Source organism: Lutra lutra, chromosome 5, assembly GCF_902655055.1.
Source record: "Lutra lutra chromosome 5, mLutLut1.2, whole genome shotgun sequence".
Lineage (NCBI taxonomy): Eukaryota > Metazoa > Chordata > Mammalia > Carnivora > Mustelidae > Lutra > Lutra lutra.
This window is the reverse complement of record NC_062282.1, coordinates 15810000-15826124: the sequence shown is the minus strand read 5'-3', so window position 1 is coordinate 15826124 and position 16125 is coordinate 15810000. Positions and strand designations below refer to the sequence as shown.

Below are 16125 nucleotides of genomic sequence, written 5' to 3'. Positions count from 1 at the left end.
CTATGACAAAAGACTTAAAAATGGACATCATTAAAAATTTGATGAGTTCACTATAATGCATTTATAAGGAAATTCAATTATATAACACTTCAATAATTATACTATCAAGGGATGACCTTAGACCAGAACACAACATACCCAATAAACAAGCCTAACTAGTCAAAGAGGACTTCATTTACAATTTAAATCTTGAGGAAGTCTGTTGAAAATCCCAGAAAATTTATAAAGTACATGTCTAAATAGGATTTCAGATCGTCAAAGATGTGATAAAGACAAAACATAGAGACTAGTTTTTCTGGGCAGATAAAGAAAAGAGAAAACAAATTAGTAAACAAATATTTTTTTTTCTCTTCATCTGCTCATAGTTTTCATATAAAACAAGGTGGAATTAAATATTTGCTGTTGTAAGCTACTGAGATATTTTGGTGATTAATCAATACATAAACAGTTAATAAACATGCTGCATCTGTTATTTTTAGAATTATCACTGTGTCATCTAGTATGTATTTTTTTATCATGTATCTTGCTCATTTTCTCTCTCCTTCATGAGAATGTACACTTGGTAAGAATGAGGACTTATGTCTGTTTTTTTCTGTATTCCCAGTACCTGAAACTATGCCAGCATGAGGTAAGTAACATGTACAGAACAAGCTGACAAAACCTAGGCTGACCCCAAATTTCAAATGGGTGACTGCAAATTCATAAATAAGGATGAACTTTTAAAGAAAAAAAAAATTGGAATGGGGCAGAGAAAAGCAGTTATCAACATCCATTTCACAAATAGAGTGGATTTCACAGAGTACTTAGGAAGCACACACATGTATACCCTGCGGCCTGTTATATTTCCACAATATATTAGAAAATGGGAGACACTGGTACCATTAACCATCAATGTGACCATAGATAAATTGACATCCTGAAGTTTTACAAATTGGTTAAAGATTATATGCTGTTTATGCTTTAAAAGAAAATACAAGATTATTTCATGGCATTAGAAGGGGGAAAGATTAAAGAAACAAATACATTAAACATAAAGTGATTAATATTACTACGTAAATATTATTTTAAACAAAAGGTGTAAACCTCGGGAAATGACAAGTCATATGGTGTTTTAAAAACATAATAGTTATAGGAGCTACAGAGTGGCTTAGTCAGTTAAGCGTTCAACTCTGTTTTGGTTCAGGTCATGATCTCAGGGTCATGAGATCAAGCCCTGTTTGTGGCTTTGTGCTCACCTTGGGAGTCTGCTTGAGATTCTTTACCTCTGCCTCCCCTTACCCCTGTCTTCATTTGCATGCTCTCTCTCTCTCTTTCTCTAAAATAAATAAAATCTTTTAAAAAATAATAGTTATAATAATTATGCATATAATTTATGAGACTTTGCATCAGAATCAGAAAAGTTAGTAACATATGAAACTATTACAATAAAAGAAAAGATCATCTTTACAGAAATCTGGGAATAAACCAACTATAAACACTCAACTTTCGGTCCTTAATTTCAATAGAAAGAATTAAAAATTAAGTTTAAATTTGGTTTAAATTTGTGCATGTTGTTACATATCCAATTATATAATTTGTTTCTGAGACTTGAACACATGATCTCTCTTTCCCTGTCTCTCTTTCTGTCTCCCACTAATACATAAATGGAACGGAGATACGCCTTCATACAACATGTGTTAGTATATATAATCCCACACTGTGTGAGAGCATATATGTGTATATGCCTATATGCCTGGATGAAAGTGCAGTGAGGTTTTTAATCCTTTTTCATCCTCTTGGAAATGTATAATGTTACACAGCATATAACCTTTTTGTGAACTTGAGCAGAGTACTCTAAGGGATATTTTGGCAACTGTAGAAGTGCTGATTAGGCTGTGCTATAAATTATCCAAGATGGGTATTTTTTTTTTCCCCCAGAGAGAGTAATTACAGAGTAAAAATAATATGAAACGCAAAAGGTCATTCACCATGTATTCCAAGATTCTAGGAATTATGGCCTTTGTTAATCTTATTTAGATAAAAGTGGATTTTTTTCCTAAATAGTAAACTGACTCCTTCTATGCAACTGAGCCACATCATGGATAGAAATGGCAAAGCTTCAGGCTACTAGTCAAAGATTTACATTTTGAATCATATCCTTTAAAGTTTCTCCCAAGAGAAACTTGTCCTTCAAGTTGGTAAAGAATGCCAATTCTGATAAATAACAGGTAAATGAAGGTTCAGATGTAATTATTATTATTCAAAAATGAAAATATCTAATTGTTTATGGATTGTTGGTTCTCAGCTTTCAGAATTCTTAAAGGTAATACTATATATTATACATCTTTATAAATGGTATTTGCATTTTTGTTAGAATTAGTATTTAGAATAAGGTTTGTCTGGTATCTTTTCTTATTGTGGGATAATTCAATATATTTCCTCCCATGGTTAATCAAGCTATATTAAAATGTGACACATAATGGTATTTATTGGATTAAAGTTGCAAAGGTACATGTGAATGTTGTCTTTATGTCAGACATAAATAAAATAAAGCACTTAAGCATCAGTTGTATACTAGGCTCTTTAGAAGGAACCCAGTCCCAAAGTTCTTGGTTTCTTCGAAATTAAATTTATAGCAAGTCTATTTTTGATATTCTTTGTGATCTTTATTATCAGAGACATCCAAAGTCATTGACTTAATCTCCTTTTATGATGATATATATCATATATAATATATATAAGTCATATGATATATATTTTTATTATATTTAAAATATTATATCCAATTAATATATGCAATTTAATATATATTATTCTTATATGTTATAATGCATATGATATATAATACATAATAATATTACTATATAGTATTATATGATATAGATTTCCAATTTCCTCTTCTATTAATCTTATATATATGTTACATATACATTTCTAATTTCCTCTTCTATTAATCCTACAATTCTCTCACTAGAATATCCCCTTTACACACACACACACACACACACACACACACACACACACACACTCAGGTTTTATTTTCCTAATTGCTTGTATTTCTTATCTTATTAGAGAGGCTTTTTATTCATTCTCTTTATTGATTCCTCTATTAATGGAGACTTGAGTTGTTCCCATATCTCAGCCATTGTGAATAATGCTACAGTGAACATGGTAATATAGACATTTATTTGAGATTTTAATTTCAGTTTTTTGGGATATGTACCCAGAAGTGGAATTTCTGGATCATATAGTAGTCCTAGTTTTTAATTTTTGAGGAAACTCTATATTGTTTTCCATAGCTGTTGCACCACATTTTACCTTCCCACCAACAGTGTAAGGGTTCCAATTTCTCCATAATGCTACCAACACTTTTTGTCTTTTGTGTTTTGATAATAGTCATTCTACCAGGTGTGAAGTGATCTCTACATGTAGTTTTTATTTTTCATTTCCCTGATAATTAATGATGTTGAATAACTTTTTATATAATTTTTGGCTATTTGAATGTCTTCTTTGGAGAAATGTTTTCTTAAATCCTTTGCCAGTTTTGTAATGGCTTCTTCTTTTATTTTTATTTTAAATTTTTAAATTTTGCTCTTGACTTGAAATTCTTTGTATATTATGGAAATGAACCCCTTATCACATAAATGGTTTACAGGTATTTTCTCCTATTCTGTAGGCCACTTTTTCATTTTGTTGATTGTCTCCTATACTGTGCAGTAGTTTTTAGTTTGGTGTAGCCCCACTCATCCATTTTTTCTTTGATGCCTCAGTTTTTGATATCATATCCAAGAAATAATTGCCAACCCAATACCAAGAAGATTTTCCCTATATTTTCTTTCAGGAATTTAACATCTTCAAGCCTTATATTAAATTGTTGATATGTTTTGAGTTGGTTTTGTGTGTGCTGTAATATAGAGGGCAAATTTTTTTTTTTTTTTTGCATGTGCATATCTAGTTTTCCCAATACCATTTGATGAAGAAACTGTTTTTCCCTGTTGTTTAATGTTGGTACTCTTATCAAAGTTCAGCTGGCCTTCTATGCTTGGGTTTACTTCTGGGATCTCTATTCTGTTTCCTTGGGCTATATGTGTATCTTTACGCTATGTCATATTGTTTCAAATACTGTAGCCTTGTAATATAGTTTGAAATCAGGACATTTGAAGCTTCTAGTTTTGTTCTTTTTTTCTCAATTGCTTCATTCTCCGTATTTTGTAGTTCTGTATTTTCTGTATTCTGAGGATGTTTTGTTTTGTTTTGTTTTTCTATTTCCATGAAAAACATATATGGAATTGTGATTAGAATGGCATAGCACCAATCTGTAGATTGCTTTAGGTAATATGGACCCTTTAACAGTATTAAGTCTTCCAGTGTTTAAATACAAGATGTCTTTCCATTTATTCATATCTCCTTTAATTTCTTTCATCAATGTTTTGTATTTTCTAGTACATAGTCATTTCACCTCATTGGTTAAATTTCTTTTTAAGTATGTTATTATTTTTAATGGTATTGCAAATTGGACTGTTTTCTGAATTTTCTTTTTGGATGGTTTGTTGTTAATATACAGAGACAGCTGATTTTTGTGTTTTGATTTTGTATCCTGCAACTTTACTGAATTTGTTCATTCTAATAGTAATGTGTGTGTGTTGTGTGTGTGTGTGTGTGTTAGTCTTTGGGCTTTCTACCTATAAGATCTTGGTCATCTGGTAACAGAAATATTACTTCTTCCTCTCTAATTGGATTCCTCTTGTTTTTTTTTTCTTTCTAACTTCTCTGGCTAAAACTTCAGTACTGTGTTGGCTAGAAGTAGAAATATTAGGCATTCTTGCTTTTATCCAGATCTGAGAAGGAAGATTTTCAATTTTTCATCAATGAATATGATGTTAAGCTATGAACTTACTGTTACAGGCTTTATGATGTTGATGCACCGTTCTTCTATACATTTTTTTTAAATTTTGGTAAATATATATAAAAATATGTAAACATAAAAATATATATAAACTATATACTATATACATATACAGTATATATTTTCTTAAAGAGCCTCATCATATTTATTCTCCTGGAATTTATAGCATTTTTTAGGTACTTGGCTATTTATTCAGGCCTTAGAAATTAAAAAGAAATACCCTAAACTTCTTTTGATTTATGAATAAATCTTATCAGCTATTTTTGTTAGTCATTAGGAGACATTTTGAATACAGTTTACAGTTCACATATTCTCAATTATATGGAGAGTGCATAAGTGTTTAAATATTAATTTAATATATTCTAATTTGTCTAATGGAGCATGGTGAATGTGGAAGAGTTACTATTCTTGCAATTCCTAGAATGTATCAATAAGTATCAGCTCTTTCCCTGAACATGATTGTCTTCCAAGGAGATGCTTCCTCTTATATGATGTGATCTAAATATTATCTAGGATATGATCTTTTATGACCAACTTAGACAGTTTTTTGCAACTGTCTTTGTAAAAACAACCTGCTTTGTAACACTACCATCGTAATAATTTTGTGATTTGCTTTCTGATTTCTCTGAACTAAGACTTCGTTTGCTTGCAAGTGTATCACCCCAGTTTTAATTAGCTGAGGGTCCTTTGGAAGACTTATAGAACTGTGGAAAGTTAAGCTGTAACTTAGAGACCTTACTTAGCAACCAAGATCTTGACATCCTAGCCTTTCTACCTCAGGGGCTGGAAAATAAGAGATACAGTCTAATTTATTTTTTCCTTTTTTTTTTTTTTTTTAACAGAACAGTGTCCTATTTTATGCATAACTTCCTAGGAACATTATGATATTTACAAAGATCCTGAAAATCATGGCTTCTTTCTGTTACTGAATTTGTGCCCTGAGATTAGGTACTTTAACATGAATATTGGAAACATGACCTCATCAAAGCCCCTTCCAACATTTCATAGCTTTGCCAACAAAGAGAGATCAAAGGTCTTTCCTAGTTCCAGTACCAACATTTTGGGGAATGTACTCTCTTTGGATCATCGTGAATCAAGTGCCTACCCTTTCACAAATCAACTGAGAGCAGAAAGATGGGGTCCTGTAAAATTGGGACCTTATGCTCTTCACAGGTCAATTAAATATATTAAGATGTGTCAATTGACAAATCCTGATAAAAACACATGATTAAGGTTAAGGGATCATGTGTTTCACAGAAGAGGGCAGTCTACCCAGGAAATGTTAAGTTGGTGAGGATTGTTGAACTAAAAAAATGTCAGGTAGCATCTCACATGTTTATAGAGGAGAACTGGGAAAACTCTTTGTTGAATAATGAATAAACACAGATATATAAATCAATCCCTGGAATCCCCATGTAGCACTTTAAAATTATACAATTGTATCTTAGAAGTAAATGAGAGGACTCCACACATTTACCAGATATATTAACTTAAAAAAATATTATCATACCATAGCTAACAAAATATTGGGTTAGGGAAATTATTTTCATATAAGCTCTAAATTCACTTATCTGGATAGCCTAATTATATCCATGTATGATGTTAAATCACCATTCTTTTAGTCTTGGTTGAAACTCTTATACAATTGCATTTTAATTCAAGGTTTCTGCGATTTACATTGATACTTAGATTTGCTAAAGCAAATAAGTTGTTTCAATAGATATATTTCTAATTTGTCAATAAAACAGTTGGTAACGACATGACCATTTATGCTTCTTAATATCTAATTCATAAGTTTCTATAAGGAAAGTTCTATGAGCTCTCTCTGAAGAAATTTAGTATCAGGACAGCCTGAAAAATTTTAAATTGCTCAATGTAAACATTTAATATCAAAATATATTGAAAAATATATTTTTGCATATCAGATCATGAGATTTACATAATCAATAGTGTTTTAAGATATATAGGGTAAAAATTAATTCAATCACAAATACTGTATCATCCTATGTAGTTATATTTATTTTTTCATTCTTTAACTTAGTCATTATTTCTATTAATTTTAATAATTTTGTTTTATTTATGATTTTATTATAAAACCACTCCAAATTCTTTCCAGAAGCTGACCTAGAGTACATGGCAATTAAATACATAAATAAATTTACTATCTCTCTTTGTCATGGCTTATACATTTCACTAAATTAAGCTATTGATCAGAATAATAATCACATTTATAGGTATGCTATATTCTTTTCTTTGTTTTCACTTTGAATTTCAGGTTTTGAATTTCAGGTTTTCACACTCTAATATTTTAATTTCACATGCTGTGGAGAAATGCATTGGGGATTACACTAGAACTTGACTAATTTAGTATTTGCTCAACATAAGAATGCAAATTTGATCTCCCTTGTCCTTTGTTCTGTTGCCTAGGGATGTAGAGTTAATAAAATATTTTATATTAAGATATCTGCAAATTCTTCTTATTTAGGTTATTTTACATATATTTTAAAGTTTATGTAAATCTAGTATTCCATTACTACAGAATTTACTAATATTTAAAATCTGAAAGCATACCCATTTTATATGTTACTTAATACGTTTGTTTGAATATGTGGTCTAACCATATTCATGTCTTTTTCTTGTCAAATATTTTTTGTGAACCGTATTACCAGCAAGTGATTTTAATATAAAATATTTTTCAGAGCACTATCAGCTGTATGTTCCTGAGTCAGCTCAAGTTGGTTCAGCTGTTGGGAAAATCAAAGCAAACGATGCAGACACTGGTTCAAATGCTGACATGACCTATTCTATCATTAACGGTGATGGTATTGGGATATTCTCCATCTCCACTGACAAAGAGACCAGAGAAGGGATCCTTTCTTTAAAGAAGGTAAAAAGAACATACTTTCTCTGATTTAGGTAATTCACCCATTTTTCCATGAATGATCCACATTGGTGTCAATTATCCATATTGTCAGGTCATTAAAAATGTTAAATATTTCCTTTTTAACATGTAATTACATTTTAATTATGACTGTGTCTGCCTCTTTAGAGCCACTCTTAGAAAAAAATATATAGGGGCACCTGGGTGGCTCAGTGGGTTAAGCCGCTGCCTTCGGCTCAGGTCATGATCCCAGGTCCTGGGTTTGAGCCCCGCATCGGGCTTTCTGCTCAGCAGGGAGCCTGCTTCCTCCTCTCTCTCTGCCTGCTTCTCTGCCTACTTGTGATTTCTCTCTGTCAAATAAATAAATAAAATCTTTAAAAAAAAAAAAGAAAAAAAAATATATTTTTAATAGTGGGAAGATCTATTTTGGAATATGCTATGAATGTGTCTGCCATCTTGTTTTCAGATAACAGCTTTATCATGCTTGCCAGTTCTATTAATGCCATTATTCTATGTTGTACTAATCCAAGTAACATTAAGAGACTTTTCTAACCAATGTAAAAATCTCTGTCATGTTAGCTAACACTCACTGGGAGAGGATTTTGTTTGACAGTAATGGATTCATCAAGACAGATCTAGTAGAACCATTAACCTCCTCCTGACTCTTTTATTGCTAAGAATTTGTCAGTGGACTAAATCTATCTATCATCTTTTTGATTTTAGAGTACAATATGTTTATGTCCTTGAAAAAATGAAGTGGAACACAGAAAATTAGCAAAGAATTTAAATATAACTCCTAATGCAGTGTATCTTAAATATTGAATTATTTCAGCTTAGAAATCTAGAAACATTCATATCTCTGGGCTTTACCTTCATATATTTTTATTCAGAAACACTGATGTGGAGCTGAGGAATTGGTCTTTTTAACAAATACTCTCAATGATTCTGCTGTAGAATGTATTCAAAACACAGGCTGAGAAATTGTATCCTGATGTGCTACCATAGACATTGAAGTGAATCCATCATCTACCTGTATCTATCTACCCATCCTTCTATCTACCTATGTATCTATCAATCTATCATTTAGCTATCTACATAATTTTTGTGTGTTTTGTATATATTTTTCTATTTGAACTGTATACAATTTTATTCTTCTAATGAATATCATTTATATTGATTAAAATTAAGGATTAATTTGTTTTCAGTTGCTACAAAAGGGACCTGCAAGGTAGATTTTAGAGTGATTAAATATAGAACAGTAGTCATCTCTAATCTATGTAAAATATTGATGTCTTCACTTAAAATACTTTATCATTGGGGTGCCTGGGTGGCTCAGTGGGTTGAGCCTCTGCCTTAGACTCAAGTCATGATCTCAGGGTCCTGAGATAGAGCCCTGCATTGAGCTCTCTGCTCAAAAGGGAACCTGCTTCTCCCCTCTCCCCCTGCCCGCCTCTCTGCCTACTTGTGATCTCTCTCTCTGTCCAATAAATAAAATCTTTTAAAAAGTACTTTATCATTTTAATCTTTCTTTCCTGAGATTGTAATAAGAAGTCCTGTAAAACAAATAAATGAGAGGGGCATCTGGGAGGCTCACTTAGTTAAGCATCTGACTTTCGCTCAGGTCATCTCAGGGTCCTGGGATTGAGCCCCACTTGGGCTCCCCGCTCAGTGGGGAGTCTTCTTGTCCCTCTCCTTTTGCCTTGCCCCCTGCTAATGCACTCTCTCTCTCTCCATCAAATAAATAAATACAATCTAAAAAAAAAACTTTAAAAAACGAACAACCAAACAAGTGAGAATTTGATAAAATGAGGATTATAGATGTAAATTGAGAGACTGAATGTGTGGTTCTACGCAGATGAGTAAAAGTCAATAGAGACAAGAAACTGAGCATACTAACGAGAGGATAATTGATTTAAAAAGATGGACTGGGGTAAAGATGACCCTGTATAGAATCTTGATCACAGGTAGAAAGAAACAACCTATGATGATACGCCTCCTTTCTTGAGAAAATCCAACAGAAGTGGAAAGTAAATTGTTGCTGATAAGCTTGCAGTGATACAGCCGGTGTGCAGAAGGTGGGGGACGGGAGCAGTTCTCACCTATTGAGCACTATGGTCTTTGTAAAGTGGAAAGTTACAACATGTTTGCAAAAAGTGAGGGTGATGGATGGTTTAATTACATAAAGGATCTGAAATGCATCCCCATATATGTCATGGAATTAAGAATAATGGAAATTTTACCACCCTACATGGTCTCAATTAATTTGACGGTGTTTGTGAAAAACAAAGGTAAAATGGTTTGTGTGCATATGAATGCACATACATCTAATTAACATACAATAGTTATTTTCAAGATGAAATTTGTTTCAATTGTGTAAATGGTAGTGAGAATGTATTCAAAATAACCTCCACAATTAATGAGTTCAAATTTTCCTTCACTGTTTTTCCATGAATTTTTAAAAATATTTTATTTATTTATTTGACAGAGAAAGAGATCACAAGTAGAAAGAAAGTCAGGCAGAGAGAGAGGGGGAAGCAGGCTCCCTGCTGAGCAGAGAGCCCGATGCAAGGCTTGATTCCAGGGCCCTGAGATCATGACTTGAGCCAAAGGCAGAGGCTTAACCTACTGAGCCACCATTTTTTTAATGTAGTCTGCACATCCAAGATACATTCATGCTTGCATTCATCTAATTTTCGAATCCTTCAGATTAAGATTATTAATCTGAGTTACTTTATTGCTATATATTGTATGCTGTAAATATTTGCAATTTGAGAAATAAACTATGTAATTTATTCAGGGGTACTCATTCAGGGGCGCCTGGGTGGCTCAGTCGATAAAACATCTGCCTTTGGCTCAGGTCATGGTCCCAGGGTTCTGGGATCAAGCCCTACCTCGGGCTCCCTGCTAAGTGGGGAGTCTGCTTCTTCCTCTGCCTCTGCCTTCTCCCCTCCCCAGCTCTTGCTTTCTCTCTTGCTCTCCCTCTTACTCTATCTCAAATAAGTAAAATCTTAAAAAAATAAAATAAAATAAAATAAAATAAAATAAAAAAGATACTCATTCAGATGGCAGGAAATAGATCAAACTGTCCTTTAAAATCTGTCCCTTATTTAATCCTCTAAGGCAGCTCACCTTAGCCAGCAAGGCAGAACGGCTAATCTTCCCAAAGATCGAAATCAGCACTGCTTTCTAAATCTGCTTGCAGGAGCCTCTGCCCATTCCTGTCCATATCATTCCTTTATCAGAAAATTGCCAAGTTGAATTCACCGGTCCATGGTGTGGTAGGTTGTAAATACACTTTGATAACTTTCATTCATTGTTTAATGGAGCCTGACTGGGTTGGAAAGGGGAAAAGAAAAGGGCAAATGCAAGTTGATGCACTCTGCTCTGGCAGAAACCCCGTAGCTAGGGATACAAGCTTCTTAGCAGCCGCTCGCAGGCTCTCTTCCTGTGGACTCCATATCAGCTTGCACTCTTTATAGCGCTTGTTCCAATTTCTTTTTTAATTCAAGGATGGATCCAACCCTATGGACTCTCCTGACTTGCAGCAAATACCATCTGTAATATCATTTTCTTTCTTCAGATGTATTTAAATATGTAGACAGTGTCTATTATCTTAAGCGAACATATTTAAACTTGGTGTTCAAGTCAATGAAGAGTGGTGGAAAATATGATCTCTACTGTCAAAGGAAATACAAAATTTGGTCCTGCCATTGAAAGATCTGTGGCGTAATTTCAGGTCTTTGAATCTGCCGTTTTCTTTCTTTTTTTTTTAAAGATTTTATTTATTTATTTGACAGGAAGAGGTCATAAATAGGCAGAGAGGCAGGCAGAGAGAGAGGGGGAAGCAGGCTCCCCGCTGAGCAGAGAGCCTGGTATGGGGCTTAATCCCAGGACCCCGGGATCATGACTGAGCTGAAAGCAGAGGTTTTAATCCACTGAGCCACCCAGGCACCCCTGCTGTTTTCTTATTTAAGCACTTTAACAAGGAGATTACTAAAAACATGGATAAAATAAGGTGAAAGTTGTGATCTAAATTTTGTCTGCCAAAAAATTACAATAATACCTCAATTTCTACTTTTCTCCTTGTCTTCCTTTTCTCTTCTATTTGCACCAAGTTTTAGTTACACTTTTCAGACCACTCCATGTAGTTATTATTGTGTCCTTTATTTAATGTTATCCAATTACCTATAAGAATGCAAAAAAAGTACTCTGTGTATATTATATCGTATATGCATGTTGTCACTCATGTTTTTGGTAATCTACTTCTCTTTCCTTCTTCTCTAAAAGATTTTTTTTTCAAAGTTAAAGTTTAATATTGTCTTTATAGTTCAACATTTGCTGGTATATATCAGTCACAGATATCTCTCTCTGGATTATCTTTTCTATTTTACATATCAGTGTAGGCATTTCACTAACTTCTCGCTATGGAAAATGTAATAATTCTAGATCCCTCTTAACTCTGCTAAATCTTATAAAGTAGGAAGACCTTATTCTAATTCATTCACTGTGAATGCACTGATGATTACCATGGATGTATATCTACGTATGCTATAAGTGCATGTCTGCAACCAATGCTTGTGAAATATTTTGCAACTGAAAACTTTGTATTTTTTAAGCTTCATACTATTCAGTGTGTAATAAGATTGCTATCATTTTATTTTACAAGTGATTTGAAATAGATCATAGATAAACATAAAAGGTTACAGTACTTTTGTAAAGTTTAAGTTAATGCTAGGAGGAAAAAATATGAAATATGTTCAATTATAACCATACTAGATCTTTTCCAAATAACCACATTTTTGGTTGTTTAGTGGATCCTGTTTATTGAATTTTTCTTTAGTATACCTTTGCATTGGCTGATAAAATAAGAATCAGATTATTCTGGTCTTTGGATTGTAAAGTTTTGGGGCTCTGAGTCACAAAGTGCAATGAATAAGACATCCCAATCTATTACAAATCCCCACAAAGACAAACATGGACACACTTTATTTTAAGAAGAAATACATTTCTAGGGCACCTGGGCGGTGTAGTCGGTTAAGCATCTTACTTCATTTTGGCTCAGGTCATGACCTTTGGGTCCTGGAATTGAACCCCAGGTTGGAGCTCCATACTCAGCTCAGAGCCTACATAAGTCTTTCTCTGCCTCTATCCCTCCCCCCTGCACTCACCCCCAGTAAAATCAAGAAAAGAAAATCTTAAAAAAAAAAAAGGGGGAAGAAATAGGTTTCCAATTCTAATGAACTATTTATAAAAATTGAACATTGATTAGGGATTTTATTATCAAAAAATTTGTCCAAGCTGCTATTTTTATATTTATAAGCATTTAACATCTGGAAAGAAATTCTCCTGGTCAACCAGTAGCTAAAGAGAGGAGTCCACATTTTGACTTTTGACAGAGGACTGCTTTGGGGCAACTTTTGTTCTTCCTACTCATATATAGTCATGACCATGAAGTGATAGATATCAGTTGAAACTACTTTGGATGTTAATTAGCTGATTTTTACATATATATATCTATAATATAATTTACTACATTAAATGGAATTTGGTAATCTTTTGATACATCCTGATGAGTTAAGCTATTCACATCCGTAGACTATTAGTAAGTTTTCATATGTGTGGACATATGGAAACACACACACATATATGCTTGTATAAAAGATACATATAATATATAAATGTACTTTATATATTATAATATATATGCATATTTGTTATTTGAGATAAAAATATCCCATTTATTTGTCAAGTCTTCAAATGATAGTAAGGAAACATTTAATATTGATTTATATAAATGTCCTTGGAATTATACACATTGAATGAACATTATACTCTTCTGCACAGAGAAAGTTATAACAAGAAAGCTTATACGTGTATTCTAGTTTCCACAGAACATCTTCCATCCAGGAAACATCTCTGACAAGGACCACCAACCATGACATAATAAGAAAGTCTAATTGAAGAAACATTCAAATCCATGCCATTTTCCTTTTTTTTTTTTTTTTGCAGAGTTATCATTTAAAAGACATTTTTTTCAGAAAGCAAAAATTAATAATAATATCAGTTACTATTCTAGAATTTAACCATTTTGTGGCACGATTGAAGTTACATTTGCATCTATTAAATTATTGCTATCAATTCCATTATTATCCACCCATGCTTGCATTATAAAACCTAGATGAGAGTGGAATATAGAAACTGGACCAAGGTGGGGTCCTAAGGAGTCTCTAATTACAAAAAAAAAAAAAAAAGAAAGAAAGAGAAAGGAAAAAATGAAAAAGATAATTAAGATAATTTTAGGACCTTCTTGAACTCCCAGAAGAATGGATTCATAGAGCAACTTGGCTGAACGCTGTTTTCAGTATCTTTCTACTTCTGTTGGTTATATCAGTCCAGTGGAAGAATATACCAGTGCCATTTAATGAAGAATAGAAGTGATTAATGAGAAACAATTAAAAAGTCCCAAATATGTAGAGCTGGCTGGAAAATGATTGATGGGAATGATAACTATCTACAGTAATGTGAAATGTGTTAATATTAAAGAGGGAAAAAGTATTATTTTATAAGTTAGAGAGAGCAATGATATGTAAAAGTAATTAGTAGGAGTAATAGGATGAAATTAAGAAACTAACATTTAAAATGAAAATTGGCGTCAACTCATTGACAGTGAACTGCATTAGGGTATTCAGCAGTAATTAAGGAAAAGTAAGAGAAGCCCCAGTGGCTGGGGAAGTTAATATTATACCAGAATAAGCACTTCTACCAGGGACAGAAAAGAGAGAGGATTTTGTGTGAAAAGCATTTACGTTTCTTAACTCTGTGAGTCTGTGAATTAAGGAAATTATAAAGGCACTCCGAGTTCTGGTAGCCAGATTAATGAAATTATAGTTAATGAAGTTATCAATTCATTTTCAGTGTTCTAGCAAATACTTGAAAAGATGTGTAAATGCATTTTTTAATGGTGAGGACGTTATATTACCCTTAAAATCTGTTCATCTTTAGTCACCAAATTGGAATGTTATATTACACTGTTTATGTACTAAAGATTTCAGGCAGTGTATACAGCATAGTGCTTCAGGACACAGCAAATAAGAGTCCCACTGCCTGAGGTCAAATCCCAGGCACACCATTTACTGGTTGTTGCTCCTGGAAAAGTTTAACTTTTCCATGCCTCGATTTTCTCATCTGTAAATGGGAAGCAATTATAAATCGCGGAAGTGTGATAATTAAATGTTAGTATATGTTGATTGTTTAGGTCACACATAGGTGTCAGCTATCCATCTTTTAGAAATAATATAAAAATTTTTCAATCTTCAAATATAAACCATGCAGTAGCACCTTTCTGTACTCTAAATATAGCTATGTTTGAGATTGAGGAAGAGCTATTAATCATCCCCCATGTACTAGGAATTACTCCAGATACCTGAAATATGAAGATGAATTAGATAATATTCTTTCTCTTAGAGAAAACTGAGTAGATGTGAAACATTATTATAATACAAGATGTCAAATGTCCATGGTATAGGTTTACTTAAATTGTTATGAGCTCACAGAGAAGAGGTCCAATTTTTCAAAGATAAAGAAGTGTCAGAGAAAACTTTGCATGGGAAATTCCTTTTAGGCATGCGTGGAACAATATGTAGCAGATACAAGCAAAATAAATGTGAATCAAGGGCTTTATATTTAACTGCATTGTCCTTTAAATGTGGGGATCACAGGCAAACAATTTGGAACATTAAAAATGAGGCAATATTATATTGGGGGATGCATCATCTAAGCAGTACGATTGTAGCATGAGCTACCTGAAATCTATGTCTTTCCTGAAGAAATCTTTATGGCCCATGGCTGCAGAGTGGAAATTTCTGAACACCAAACCTGGGGTCTCATCCAACAAGTGGTTGAACTAGAATGTGAATTGAGTTCCCAACCATGCTCAGGTGTCTTCTTCCCCAGGAATGCTAAGGCAGTCACAGAAATTGGGACAGCTAAGGAGTGGGTTATATTCCCTAAAGCCCAGCGAAAGGTCAGCCCAGACAAATTTCAGACTCTGTCCCGAATATCATGAGAGAATAAATTGATGTTGTGTCAAGCCACCTAGTTTGTAGTAATTTACTGTGGCAGTCCTCAGAAACTAATGCATTAACTCAAAAACCCTAACAGACCAATACAATTATTAAGCAACCTCATTTCTGAGCATCTGTGGAATCATTCTAAGCACCATTCCAATAAAAGAGAGCATATCACAGGTGTAATTATTCCAGGAATGTTTGGATAGTTTAATGTTAGAAAAACAAATATCTTACACTGAATCATATAAAATTATTTTTTGTGTGTCATATGTTGTTGACAACAGCAATTT

The 16125-nt window shown here is 33.1% G+C and overlaps 1 protein-coding gene across 1 annotated transcript in view; it reads left to right on the top strand.

Annotated features, from left to right (window-relative positions):
• The window catches only part of CDH18 (cadherin 18), a 482604-nt gene that overhangs the window by 377293 nt on the left and 89186 nt on the right, over nucleotides 1–16125 (top strand). Inside the window, 1 exon segment of the mRNA XM_047731353.1 lies at nucleotides 7585–7772. Within this exon segment, the coding sequence (XP_047587309.1) occupies nucleotides 7585–7772 (188 nt within the window).